Source organism: Aptenodytes forsteri, unplaced genomic scaffold, assembly GCF_000699145.1.
Source record: "Aptenodytes forsteri isolate BGI_AS27 unplaced genomic scaffold, ASM69914v1 Scaffold373, whole genome shotgun sequence".
In the NCBI taxonomy this organism is placed as follows: Eukaryota; Metazoa; Chordata; class Aves; order Sphenisciformes; family Spheniscidae; genus Aptenodytes; species Aptenodytes forsteri.
In genome coordinates, this window is record NW_008795579.1 from 78,023 (window position 1) to 90,714 (window position 12,692).

The 12,692-nt window shown below is 63.2% G+C and overlaps 2 protein-coding genes across 2 annotated transcripts in view; both read right to left on the bottom strand.

Annotated features, from left to right (window-relative positions):
• The window catches only part of MYO1A (myosin IA), a 13,565-nt gene extending 7,840 nt beyond the window's left edge, over window positions 1-5,725 (bottom strand). Inside the window, exons 1-23 of the mRNA XM_009282291.1 lie at window positions 5,603-5,725; window positions 5,326-5,441; window positions 5,028-5,122; window positions 4,813-4,917; window positions 4,676-4,722; window positions 4,434-4,497; window positions 4,265-4,363; window positions 4,084-4,187; window positions 3,831-3,978; window positions 3,633-3,751; window positions 3,470-3,556; window positions 3,323-3,388; window positions 3,095-3,199; window positions 2,726-2,788; window positions 2,361-2,561; window positions 1,913-2,139; window positions 1,634-1,834; window positions 1,445-1,538; window positions 1,090-1,239; window positions 928-996; window positions 581-667; window positions 243-317; window positions 4-138 (exon numbers count right to left, since the gene is read on the bottom strand). Of these exons, the coding sequence (XP_009280566.1) occupies window positions 4-138; window positions 243-317; window positions 581-667; window positions 928-996; window positions 1,090-1,239; window positions 1,445-1,538; window positions 1,634-1,834; window positions 1,913-2,139; window positions 2,361-2,561; window positions 2,726-2,788; window positions 3,095-3,199; window positions 3,323-3,388; window positions 3,470-3,556; window positions 3,633-3,751; window positions 3,831-3,978; window positions 4,084-4,187; window positions 4,265-4,363; window positions 4,434-4,497; window positions 4,676-4,722; window positions 4,813-4,917; window positions 5,028-5,122; window positions 5,326-5,441; window positions 5,603-5,725 (2,580 nt within the window). The remainder of the gene's footprint in view (window positions 1-3; window positions 139-242; window positions 318-580; window positions 668-927; window positions 997-1,089; window positions 1,240-1,444; window positions 1,539-1,633; window positions 1,835-1,912; window positions 2,140-2,360; window positions 2,562-2,725; window positions 2,789-3,094; window positions 3,200-3,322; window positions 3,389-3,469; window positions 3,557-3,632; window positions 3,752-3,830; window positions 3,979-4,083; window positions 4,188-4,264; window positions 4,364-4,433; window positions 4,498-4,675; window positions 4,723-4,812; window positions 4,918-5,027; window positions 5,123-5,325; window positions 5,442-5,602) is intronic.
• A 3,405-nt stretch (window positions 5,726-9,130) lies between these two features.
• NEMP1 (nuclear envelope integral membrane protein 1) lies at window positions 9,131-11,975 on the bottom strand. Its single transcript, XM_019472852.1, has 8 exons — window positions 11,944-11,975; window positions 11,639-11,849; window positions 11,239-11,311; window positions 10,976-11,069; window positions 10,654-10,768; window positions 10,176-10,401; window positions 9,654-9,827; window positions 9,131-9,373 (listed from the first exon to the last, which is right to left on the bottom strand). Exons 1-8 carry the CDS (start codon window positions 11,947-11,949, stop codon window positions 9,190-9,192), a joined length of 1,083 nt encoding a protein of 360 aa, XP_019328397.1. The 5' UTR covers window positions 11,950-11,975; the 3' UTR covers window positions 9,131-9,189.
• Window positions 11,976-12,692: the final 717 nt, after the last annotated feature.

Consider the following 12,692-nt stretch of genomic DNA (forward strand, 5'->3'; position numbering starts at 1 on the left):
CACCTTCCAGCGGTAGAAGATGCTCCTCAGCTCCTGGTTGGCAGCAGCCAGGAACTTGTATGGCGTGGGGGGCCAGGTCCGGTCCATCACTGACAGCGGTGGAAGGTTCCTCCTCAGCCCCACCAGGAACTTCTGCACCTGGGGGTGGCAACATGACGGGGGATTGGGACAGTGCCCAGGCCAGCCCCGGGGGCAGGGGGCTGGGAAGGTGCCATGACCCCTCTCCCCCCAGCCCCGCTCACCAGCCGCCGGTAGATGAAGTTGGCCAGGCGGGCGCTGGCCCCGGAGCGGAAATACCTCCTGTACGCCCTGCGGACCTGCCGGAGATGGCCGTCAGTGGTGGCAGTGGTGGGGATGCGGGACCTCACCGCCCTCCCGCTGCCAGCCCCTGCGGGACATGGGTGTCCCTCCCCCCTGTCCCCATTTGGCCCCAGCAGAGAGGACAGCTGCTCCAGTCTGATAGGGTGGGCAGGAGCCAGCGTGGGCAGACAGACAGACAGCCCTGGACACAGCGGCATGGACAGCAGGACAGAGGCAGCGGGCAGGGTGCGCGGCCCTGTGGTGGGGCTGGCCCCGTTACCTGGTACCCTCTCCAGTAAGCGGCGATGGTGGTGGCGGCCGCACGACGGTGGCACTGGGACTTCAGCTCCTGGAGGAGCCGGCGAGACTGCGGGGGGTGAGAGCCCGGGGAGCCCGAGGCGGGGAGAGACCGACACAGATAGGGAGCGAGAGGAAGAGAGGCAGGAGAGAGGAAGGAGAGAAGGACGGAAGACAGGGAGAGATGAGTCTGGTCCCACCATGGGGCACGAGGAGCCCCTGGCCCCTCCCCGCTGTGCATCCCTCACCCCACTGCCCGCGCTGCCCATGCTGCCTGCACTAGGAGATCTGCCGGCCCTGGCCAGTGGCCCCGGGGTGCCCAGCCCTCACCTTCCAGCCCCGTGCATACGCCTGGATGATCAGTGCTGACCGCTTCATCTGCTTGTATTTGTTCTTTTGCTGTGGTGGGGAGAGGTGGGGTGAGCCAGGGGGCCCTGCCCAGGGGGTGAGGGATGGGCAGGGGAAGCGTGGCTGGGACCCCGCCTTCCTCACCATGTGGCCCCGGAACCAGGCAGAGATGATGATCTGGCTCTTGCGCATCAGCTGGTACTGGGTCCGACACCGCCAGCCCCGAAACATCTTCTGGATGAGGGTGGCGAGTTGGGCCACGCGCTCCTGGCGCCGCCTCTCCAGGTCGAAGAGCTGGGGACAGCCAGGGCGAGCGCTGGGATGCCGAGCTGCCTCCAGGGGCTGCAGCGTCACCCAGGAGCCCCTGGGATGGGCTTGGGGCTGCCAACCGGGCGAGGGGACCCGTGGGGCTGGCACACGCTCTGGGTCAGGCCCTGCATTCCCCAGCAGCCCAACTGCCCCATAGCGAGGTCCTCCGATCCCCCATTCCTGGACTCACGGTGTGTGGTGAGCGGATGAAGATCTTGGTGTGGCCGAACGCCAGCTCCTCGGGGGGGAACGCCAGCTCCGCCAGCAGCACCTTGGCCCCCTCCCTGCACCATGGCAGGAGACGAGGCTGGTCAGAGTCTCCGCAGACCCTGGGCCAGGGGGCTGCCAGACACGTCCATGGTCTGGCCCAGCCCCGTACCTGTCACTGCCGGCCCAGCGGGGCCAGGTCCGGGGGCTGAGCATCTTGTAGCGCTCCAGGAAGAGGCCGTAGAGCTGGCGGAAGGCATAGCCTGCCCGCCGCACCCGCACGTTCTCCATCAGCCCCAGGTACCGGATCTGCGCCAGCACCAGCTCTGGCGTGAAGAGCATTGCTGTTTTGGTCTCGTTGGGTTTGATGCACCTGGGGAGGGCAGTGGTGGGCTGGGGGGGTCCCGCTGGCACCAGACACAGGGCCGGAGCTCCCTCCCAGGGCCGGTACCTGATGTAGTTGGGGTTCTTGGAATAGAGGTTCTTCATCAGCGTTGCTACTGAGGCCTTGAACTGGAAGCCTGCGGTGGGGGGCAGCTTGAGGGAGACCCTCTGGGGGTCTCCCTCAGGGAAGAGGGAGCGCAGCAGTGTGTGCTGGGCGGCCCACATGGCCTGTGAGAGGTCGCGGAAGAGCAGGTCGTTGTTCTTCTCAATGAAGCCTGTCACGTTGTAGGTCACCTGGGCACAGGAGTGGGGTCAGTGCTCAGCGGGTGCCTGGGGCGGCCGCACTTGGGGAGGGAGGAGGGAGCAAGCGGGTTACGGTTCAGTGTCTCCATGCCCATTCCCAGTCCAGCCCCACGTCACCCATGCAAAGCTGGGAAGAGAACCCAGGGGTCCTGGCTGCCCCCAGTGGGGCCAGGGCTGCAAGTGCCAGCGGGTGCCCGCGGCTGCTGGCGGACCTTGCCAGCATAGTGGTGGATGCGGAAGCATTGTGGTGGCAGGCTGGCGTCCATGATGTGCCGGGCGTTCTGGGTCTCCTTGCTCTCATAGTGCTTGTGGGTGGCGAAGAGCTGGTTCAGCTTGGTGAGGAAGGTATCCTCGTTGACCACTCCGGGCCGCAGGCACTCCTCATCCAGCATGGCCAGGATTCCGCACTTGCTCTGCACCATGATGGACAACGTCACCCCAAACCAGCCCTGTCCCTGAGCAGCGGCTCCATCGAACCGGGGCTGCTCCAGGCTCTGCTCAGCCCAAATTCGTGCAGGGTGCAATGCGGGGGAGCTGGGACCCTGACCCGGGCCCCTGGCACAAGGGGGCAACTCACGTTCTCGATCAAGTTGCAGATGATGCTGTTGTCGAAAAACTCCACTGGGGTCCACTGGATGCCCTGGGAGCAGACAGGGGTCAGACGCACGGACCCCTGGACACATGGCGCATGGACCCTGCCCCACGGACAGCCCCCAGCTGATGTGGGGCAGGAACCGGATGCCTGGCCACGGGAACGGGGATCCTGAATCCCTCCCTGCCTTCCTGCTATTGAATCTGCTCCCGGCAGGGAGCGGGGGGAGGGAGGGACATGCTGTGGGGCTGTCTTTGGCACTTCCCCATCCCTGGGGGGCCAAGGCTCCTTGGGGCCGTGCTCTGCACAGGCAGAGGGGCCACATCCAGCCTGACTGGCATGGGCAGGGGGTACCTCTCGGACGTATTCCTCCTGCTCCTCCTTCAGGGTCATCAGGATGAAGATCTGCTGCAGCTTCTCATTGCAGTAGTTGATGATGAACTGCTCAAAGCCGTTGTCCTGCAAGAGAAGGGTCCTGCGTGGCAGGTCATGCCCGAGCCCCCGGCCCTGCCCCACGTCCCACCTGCTGCTCCTGGCTCCCCCCCCAGCAGCAGGATGGGGCTGGGTGGGCCCTGCACTCGCCTGGAAGATCTCAAAGCCATAGATGTCCAGGACACCCATCACCTTCCTCTGCTTGCCCGGCTTCACCTGGGGAGACACCGGGGTGCTGAGCTGTGTCCTGGCCCTGTGTGGGGTGGGGCTCTGGGGCCTGTCACCCTGGGCGCTCACCTGGATGCTGGTGTTGATGCGGTTCACCAGCCAGTCGAAGAGGCGGCTGTAGATGTTCTTGGCCAGTGCGTCCCGGCCGTAGTAGCCCTGGGGAGAGGGGCGAGGAGCTCATGCCGGCTCCTGGGGGGCTGCCAGGCCCCCAGCAGGGGACGGTCCCACTCACCTGGGGGACGCTGAGGGTGGTGAGCACTGCCTCGTCCCGCGCCTTTACGGTGCGGGAGCACAGCGCCCGCTCTAACATGCTGGGGTCCAGCCCGATCAGCTCGCAGATCTCCTGCAGCTCTGCACGGGGAGGCAGTGGTGCTCAGGCCAAGCAGGGGCCACCCCACCCCCCCGGGCCCATCCCTATCCCTGTCCCTACCCTGCGGCTCAGCGATGCTGCAGGCCTCCATCCCACTGGACTGGTAGTTGCTGCTCAGCTGCACGTTGCCCAGCTTGAGCACCACAGCTGTCACCTCCAGCAGCGCCGTCACCTCGGTGGGTGAGAAGCCTATGACCCTCATGGCATCCTGGGGATGGACAGAGGCAGCTCAGGAGGCTGGCAACAGCCCCAGGGTGTTTTGGAGGGGGGGGTGTCACAGCTTCCTGGCCTCCCAGGCCCCAGCCAGCAGTACCTGCACGGCGCGGAAGTTGGCCGCATCATCCATGCCGGGCAGGCCAGAGCTCTCCCGGTTCAGGTAGCTGTAGTGCTGGCAGTCCTGGCGGAGCTTCAGCTGCTCTGGGTGGGGAGGAGGCTGCTCAGCCATGGCCCCTCCCGGCCCCCCTCCACCCCCCGTGCTGGGGTCCTGGACCTACGGAGCAGCTGCGCTGAGCCCCCGGCCAGGAGCTGGTAGAAGATGTGGAAGTTCCTCTCGCCCTTCACATGCCGGACGATGCGGGATTTCTCCAGCAGGTCTGCAGGCAGGGGTCGGTGTCACCGGGGCATGTGGGGTGGGACCCCCTGGGACGGGCGATTGGTACTCACAGTTGCTAATGACCCCTCCCAGGGGCTCCCCCTTGAAGTCAAACTCCACGTCCATGTACTTGCCCTGAGGGACGGGGCTGGGGTCAGGGCAGGGGGACCCTGTGGGGGAGCAGCAGCTCCACTCCCCATGTCCCTGTCCCCATCCCCTGCTGTGCCTCCAGCCCCATCAGGGTCCGCGTGGCCCCAGCAGGGTCCAGCCCCACGGGATGCGGCTCCACCATCCCACTTCCCCAGTCACTCACGAATCTGGAGGAGTTGTCATTGCGGACAGTCTTGGCGTTTCCAAAGGCTGTGGGGGGAGGATGGGGTTACAGTGTGGTCCAGGGGGAGCTGTGCTGAGCCCTGGGATGGGCACAGGGTGCGAGGTGTGGGTGCTTACCCTCCAGTACGGGATTGGACTGGAGGAGCTGCTCCTTCACCTTGTCCACCTCCTCCCCTTTGCTGCACACGGCCGCCACGTAGGACATCACCAGCTTGCTGGCCTCTGTGAGTGAGGGGCCATGGGTGCCAGGGCTGGAGGTGCCGGGGCCATGCCTGCCCATCCCGCGAGCCTCTCGCAGCCCTGTGAGCGCCTGGCAGCAGCCCCAGCTCTACCTGTCTTGCCGGCCCCACTCTCGCCAGTGATGAGGATGCACTGGTCCCTGTCCCGATCCCGGAGCGAGCGGTAGGCATCGTCAGCGATAGCATAGCTGGGGGCGGCGAGGAGGAATTAGAAGGGGGCTGGAGGGGTCCAGGGGCTTCAGGAAATGCCAAGAGCCCCTGTTGTGGCTTTAAGGCTGCCCGAGTGGACTCCCCCACACCCTGAAGCCTCGGGCTTGCCCGTGGGTGAAGCCCTTAGCAGGATCCAGGGGGACTGAGGGCACCTCAGGGCTGTCGGGCTCCCCATGCTCACATGTGGGGCTTCACAGCAAAGAAGTTGCAGTTGTGGTACTCCTGCACCTTCTCGGGGGTGTAGATGGGCAGGGACCGGTAGGGGTTCACTGAGATCACCACGTTCCCGATGTACGTCTGCAGGCAAGCAGGACGGCGTGGGTGCAGGGCTGGGAGGACCCAGCCCAGATCCTGTGCTCTCCCCTGCTCCCCACCCCAAAGCCTGTACCCTGCTCCCCATCCCAGACCCCATACCCTGCTCCCCATCCCAGACCCCATGCCCCTGGCCCAGTGCCCACGTAGATGTCACTGCGGCGGAAGCGCTCCTGCAGGGTGTGGAGCAGCGAATTCTCAGTGAGCGGGTCCAGCAGCACCAGGTCCCCGACCGCTGCGGCATCCAGCAGCGAGGTGGTGGCTTCCATGGCCGGGCAGCTCCGGGGCAGCTGGGGCAGAGTTGAGGAAGGGGCTGCAGCCCATGGACACGCAGCCCCTTCCCCAAAACACCCCCCCCCGCAGTCCTCAGCAGCCCCTGCACCCCCGAGGCCCTGGCTGGCCCCCACCCTCGGAGGCTCATAAGGGCCCCACGGAGAGCAGGGTACCCCAGCACCCAGGGGGCACAGACCCACTGAGATGTATGGCAAGGCTCGAAGCACCGGCTGAGCCCAGCGTGGGGCAGGGCAGGATGCGGCCCTTGGCCAGCAGGATGCAGCTGAGACCTTGGCTGCTCCCTGCCCCTGCCATGCCCAGCTCCCCCAGGCACTGTGCTGGGGCTGGCAGCCACCGGGGACAGGGGACAAGGCAGCTGCACACCTGCACTGACACAGAGGGCTCCTTCCTGGGGCACCCTGGTGCCCAGGACCCCGTGGTGGGGATGGGGGCTCAGGATGCCTCCTGCCCACCACTGCGGGGGAAGTGGGGGCCCGGCCAGGAAATGTGGACACCTGGATCCTATTCTTGAGGCAGAGATGAATTCAGCCTCCGCTTCCTCCCTCCTTCCTGGCAGGGGGAAGCTGGGGAGGGGAAGGAACAGGCTCAGGGCTGGGGGAGCCCAGGCCCCCTCAACAGCCCTGCAGCCAGCAGCACCCAAGGGCTCCCATGAGAGACAGTGCTGCTTTCTCCCCACGCTCCACCGATCCCTCACCTGTCTTTTACAGAGCAGCCGTGTTCCCTGGGGTGACCTTCACCCTTGCTTTACAGCCCAGGCACAGGGCTGTAAACCCAGCCCCACTTATCGGTGCCCGGGGAAAGTTCATGAGTGAGGAGGTGGGGAAGGATGGGGCAAACGGGGTGATGGAGACAGCTCCATCAGGAGCTGCCCCACTGGCAGCAGCCTCCAGAGAGGATGGCAGAGCCTCCGGTGGGTCCCTGCAGCCTCCCCCTGCACAGGGCACCAGCACCAAGACTCCCGTGCTGCTGGGTGTGGGACCCCAGGGTGAGCACAGGTGGGAACCAGAGCAAGAGCCCCCTGTGCAGCTCCAGGGCAGCCCTGGGCTCGCCCCAGTCTTCCCCCTGGTGCTGGATCTCAGAGCTCCCCACGCCCTGTGGAATGGAGGTCCCCTGGGATGGGGGCTCTGGGGACAGGGCACCCCCGGCCAGCCCTGGGGTGCAAGGGGCTTGGGTGCTTCAGGCTGGTGGCTGGGAGCAGAGGGGTCCGCAAACTCACCTCCCAGTCCCAGAGCAGCGGCTCCTGGAGTGGCTTCAGCTGGGGCTGCCTGGAAGCCGGCAGGGCTCAGCCCAGCCCAGCCCCCGGTGCTGGCCCGGTCCAGCCCACGGAGGGGCGGGGGGCCGGAGGGACCTCCCTCAGAGCACCACACCTGCTCGCAGACAGGGAAACTGAGGCACAAAGCACACCAGCCAGCTGGGAAGCAGCCCCAGGCTGCCCACCAGCCCTGCAGGGTCCCAGCCCAGATGGGCTGCTGCTGCCCCACTCCCCACCCCAGCAGCTCGTAGCAGGAACAAGCAGAGAAAAATCACTTGCAGCCAAGCAAACAAAGGGAGCTTCCTCCCAGGGCTGCGGGAAACCGGGGCAAGGTACAGGGGCTGGCAGAGCCGGGAGCGCCCAGAGCTGCTCCTGGGGAAGAGGACACCTGCCTGCATCGCAGCCAGGGCGAGACACCTGTGGCCATGGTCAGTCCTGCCTTTGCTCTGGGGCTGCCACAGGGAACCCGTCACCCAGGGGCCTGTTCTTTGTCCCCCAAGCACCACGCAGCATCCTCAGCAGAGCGAGCTCCCATGGGCAGAAGAGCCAGAGCCAAGGACGAGCCCCGGGGTCACTGCAGGACAGACAAAAAATACCTACAAAATACATCTTTATTAAAAATATAATCAGTTGTTAACCACACAGAGGGGACAGAGGGACACAGTAACAGAGGCTGCTCGCACCAAAGCAGGGAGGAAAGCGCAGCAAGGGCAGGGGAGTAAACCTGGGACAGAAACAAACTAATAGCATAAGCTCCGGCAGTGACACAGGGAAGATACAGGCTGGGCTGCGGGAGCCCAGGCCCCGGGCAGCAGAGCAGCCACGGGGCAAGAAGGCTACCGGAGGGCAGCTTTATTGCTTAGAAAGTTGCATAGATTGGGGCATTCCCTCCAGCTTTGTGCTTCGACAAGGCCGAGGACCTGTGGTGCTGAGCTGGCTGCCAGGGAGCAAAGCCCCCTCCCCAGCATGGGGAGTGGGAACACAGGCAGGGCCATCCCCTGCCTGCACCAGCCAGGAGAGGAGCACAGTGGGGATGGGTCCCATGTTACAGCAGGTTAAGGGTGGAGGGCACCAGCTTCAAGGGGACAGGGAGCTGCCAACGCCTAACTGCCAGGGAGGAGGAAGCACATCCACACTCATCCTCAGCCCAGAGACTGCCTGGCAGACAGAGGTGCAGGGAGAGGGAGGCTGAGCATGGCCTCCGCCACATCACAGCAGCCGGGGGGAGCGGGGGGAGCATGTGGGGCACCAAGCAGACTTCAAGCCTGCCTTCTCCCGAGCTCTGCAACATGCACACGGATGGGCCAGCCAAGCTGCGTCTCCGCCAGGGAGGCGCTGGGTTTTTTGGTATCCACACAAGACTTAAGCCAAGGCAGAGGCACAGCCCAACCATCTGGAGCCCTCTGGCATCTTTGGTAACAGCAGGAAGAGGAGGAGCAGGTCACCTGCTGCCCGCTCCCTCCCCACAGCAGCCTGGCAGCAGGCAGATGCTGAGCACGCAGGTACTGGTGGGACAGGTCCAAAGTTCCTCTCGTGCACATCACCCTCACAGGCACCTGCACTTTTGCTCTGTCTCCACCCCGGCAGGCAGAGACACTCCTGGCAGAGCCAGGATGCCCGGCAGCCCAGAGGCAGCAGGGTGGGGAAGAGGGGCTCCCGTCTGCTGGCCACAGCAGCAGTGCTGAGGGATGGGGCTCAGGGTGCTCGCAGGAGACAGGTCAGCACCCACACCTGGGGAGGAGGTCCCTGCCTCTATGATTCACACACTGGGAGCTCACAAGCACCCACACCAAAAGTCAGGGTGGCTCCAGTCCACCTTCAGACAGGACCAGCGTCCCACATCTTGTCAGCAGTGCAGACCTCGCCTGTCCTGCGGTCCCCAGCCAGGACCAGCTCCCTGCATCTCCCCTGCCAACACCCAGGGCTGTGCTGACAGAAGCTTTCGTGCCTTAGCCTGGCAGGAGCTGCCTGGGGAAGATAAGGGTGTCAGCCCCCCTTGTCCTTCCACCAGGCTCTGCTGCAGAGTTCACGGCAGCCCAGCTTGGGGTGGGACTGGGGGTGCTGGGAGCAGATGCACCAGCTCTCCCTGGCAAACAGGGCTTCTTTGTGCTCCACAGGTGTCAGGGCAGTGAGGAAGCAGCAGCAGCAGTTCTGCCCCTCATCTCTGTGGGTCTGGGGTAGCTGACCTCAATCAGCATCCAGGTGGTTGTGGAAGTAACTCATGTGACTCCTGTTAAAGGAGTCATCCTCCTCCTCCTCCTCCTCAAAGAGCTGGTCCTCAAGGAAGATGCCACCCAGGCCGTACTCCTGCTCATGGACAGAGACCTCGTTGGGGGTGACATGACAGGCGCCACCCACAAAGTCAGCAAACCTGGGAATAAGCCACAAAGAAGCATGTTGTGCACGCATGCCTGGCAGCCTCCTGCGAGGCCCTGGCACGCAAGGAGCTAGGGCGAAGTGTTTCAGTGCCAGGACTCAGTGTTATCTGTCCTTCCCCTGTGGCACACCCTGCTTCCACACACCATGGACCTTCTGTGCCTCCTTCTCCCTATCTCTAAAGCCAGAAGTGACAGCACAGAGTGACCCCAGGCTTTCAGAAGCACATGGAGACGCAGGTCAGCCACCCTGAACACACTGCTAAGGGACATTACCTCTTGGGAGACTGGATGCGGGAGACTGCAGTCCAGGCAGAGAAATCTGGGCTTCTGCAGTAGCTTCGAAGCTCCTCGAGGGCCTTGCGCGTCTCCACCTCACCCTGGACCCGGTACTCCTCCTCTGTCAGCAGGCGAGGTGGGCTCGGCCCGAGCCTGGCACTCTGTACTCTCCTGCCAGCAGAGTAGCACCAGTTACTGCCCACCCAGCCGGGGCAGGACCCCCAGTACGGGCCCAGCTCCCAGGGCAGCTGGGTCAGAGCTGGCAGTGGGAGGAACAGAGCATGTCCCTCCGGCCTCCGCTCCTCGCTCCCAAGGGAGGCTCCCAGCCACAAGGAGAAGCAGGGCACTCTCCCGCACCAACCTCAGGGAGAAGGGACACAACTCCCCCACTATACCCACCCCAGCCCCAAACCCCAGTGAAAATGCCGTGGTTCTGCAACATAGGCTCCATCTAGCAGCTCGCCCAGGCCTGGCAATGGATGGGAATCAGGAGCAAGCAGAGGTGCTTGCAGCCCTCACCTGTAGGCAGCGAAGACCCACTGCATGGGGTAGTCCAGGTTCTTGGTGCAGACAGCGATGACCACCAAGGCCAAGGCAATGGGATGGATCTGGATGCCTGAGTACATCAGCAGCAAGCCCAGGAGCTGCAGGGCCCAGGAGAGGAGGTTGATGCTGCGCTCGTTCTCCAGCGGGCCATACCTGTAGCACACGCCGAAGCTCATGAAGCCCACGAGCAGCAGGTAGCCTGCAGGAGAGCAGAGGGATCGGGCAGGCACGAACCAGCGGGCTCAGTCTGTCTGACAGAAGCCAGCTGAGCAGCATCTGCCAGGGCTGCAGTTAAATCTGACACTGGAGCCCGCCTCTCTCAGGGGCATGAGGGCAGCGTCTGCAGCAACGAGGTGGGCAGGAAGCCTCAGTATTTTCCACCAGCACGTTGCAGCTCCAGTAGGAGACACGCAGACTGGTGAACTGGCGAGTCCGAAGGGCTCATACCTACCTAGGAGGTACTGCCAGTAAGACTTGCAGATCTCCCGTAGGTTCTTGAAGATCAGCTGAAGCAGGTACAGGGAAAACGACCAGCCTCCTACCAGCAGGAAATAAACAGGATTTTTCTAGGAGAGGAGATGGGAAATTCAAGGCAGGCAGTGGGCAGCCATGGCTACCTCCCCCCAGCTACCAAGTGTTGCTCCATGTAAAGCCAGACCCACAACCCAGTACCCCAAGGCCATGTACTCCACCACTCTCACCAGAACAACCATACAGGTGTAGAAAGGGCTACTGCTGCAAGGTCTCTCACCTCCAGACAGCCTGACACTCACCTTGGGCATGACCTTGGACATCATGTAGACAAGGATGAGCAGCGAGGCCAGCAAGCCAAAACTAATCCCGGCTGAGTAGTAGAAGAGTTGGCTTCTGTAGAGATCACACATGTGTACAAGGTATTTTACAGCTCATGGATGCCTGTGCACAAACACACCCGCTGGGAGCAACCCCCTGAGAGCCTGCAGGCTGTAGAGCCAACCAGGCACTGCCCACCCAACCCTCCTTATCCCCAGCTCATAGAGGAAAGGAGGTGACTCACCTGCTCAGCATGTCCCCACAGAAGAACAACAAGAGGCCCAGAAAGAAAACCAGGAACAGTTTAGGGTCAAAGCCTGGAAAGAGAGCGAGTCCGGGTTGAGAGGAACCCTGGCATGGTGCCCTCCGGGTTGAGTTCCAGCCTGCCATGTGGTCACAAGGACAGGAAAGGGGCAGCATCCCAGGTGAACCTCCAACAAGTGCCCTAAATTCCCCCACTTTATATCCCATGGACGAAGACACGCTTCCCTCTGCAGGCCCATTTTCCTTCCCAAGGAAGGACCAGCCCTGCTGGCCCCCAGACCATGAGCTCGCTTGGCCACCTCCTCGTTGCCCCCTTGAGAGCGCCAGCACAGGCAGACCCACCTCCCACCCCAGGAGCCCCCACCACAGAGGAGACATACGTCGGAAGAGGACGATGCAGTATGTGGTGTTAGCCTCCAGCAGCTCAACCTTCAGGCAGGTTTTGTTGCTGTAGAGATCCACGTAGATGCTGGTGTCGTTGAGCTTCTCCTTCAGGAAGGAGAAAATGACGTTCCACATGTTGAACTCCTCTAGCTCCTCCTCGCTGTCCACCTGGGTGACTCGGATCATCCTGCTGCTGTTGACCCGGATCTGCACAGAGGAGGAAAGCAAACGGGGGCACGGCCACAGCTGCCAGACGGGCTTGGCCCAGCCAGACCCGGGAGGACCTGCCTTCGCCTCTCACCTGCATCCTGGTCCATATGTCGTGCCATTGTGGGATGTGTGTGTTGGTGTAGCAGAAGTGATGAGAAACTGAGCGATTGTACGCTTGGCCCTCATGGAGCGGGATGACCGACTCCCTGGCATCTGTGCAACACAGAGCAGAGGAAAGGGATTCAGCAATGCAGACCAAACGCAAGGCCCCTTTTCCTGCTTCACCCACCAAAACACACGGGTTCACTTTCCCTTCCCAGAGTTCCCCCAGTTAAGCATACTATAGGCACATAAAGATAAAAGTCCTTCCTCTGTTTTCCTTAGAATATGCTGTCTGGTTCTTTTCTGGTATAACTCCATTCCTGGGACGGTCAGAAACAGCACAGACTCATCCCCTGTCCCCCTTTCCAGCTTGACTCCTCATTCTAGAGCCATCCCCATCTCAGGGAAAACTAAATTCAAGTGCACCTCCGGCACAAACTCGCCCCCCGAGGTGAAGGAGGTTCCCGAATCCCACAGAGGGCCCAGCCACACCAGCAGATGTGGACAGCGAGACGCCAAAAGCCCAGTCCCTCCAGCACCCTCTGCCACAGCACCGGGCCACACCGTCACCCACGAGGCCGGAGGCCCTGAGCAGCACTCTGTGAGCAGGCAGGTCGTGCTCTGGGGCTCCCCGGGGGCGCAGCGTGCTCCCCCAGGCCGATGGGCAGGCTGCAGTGGGTGTTGAGCAATGTGCTGTAGCTGCTCTCCCGCCAGCACCAGCTGGCAGAGAAATGCCAC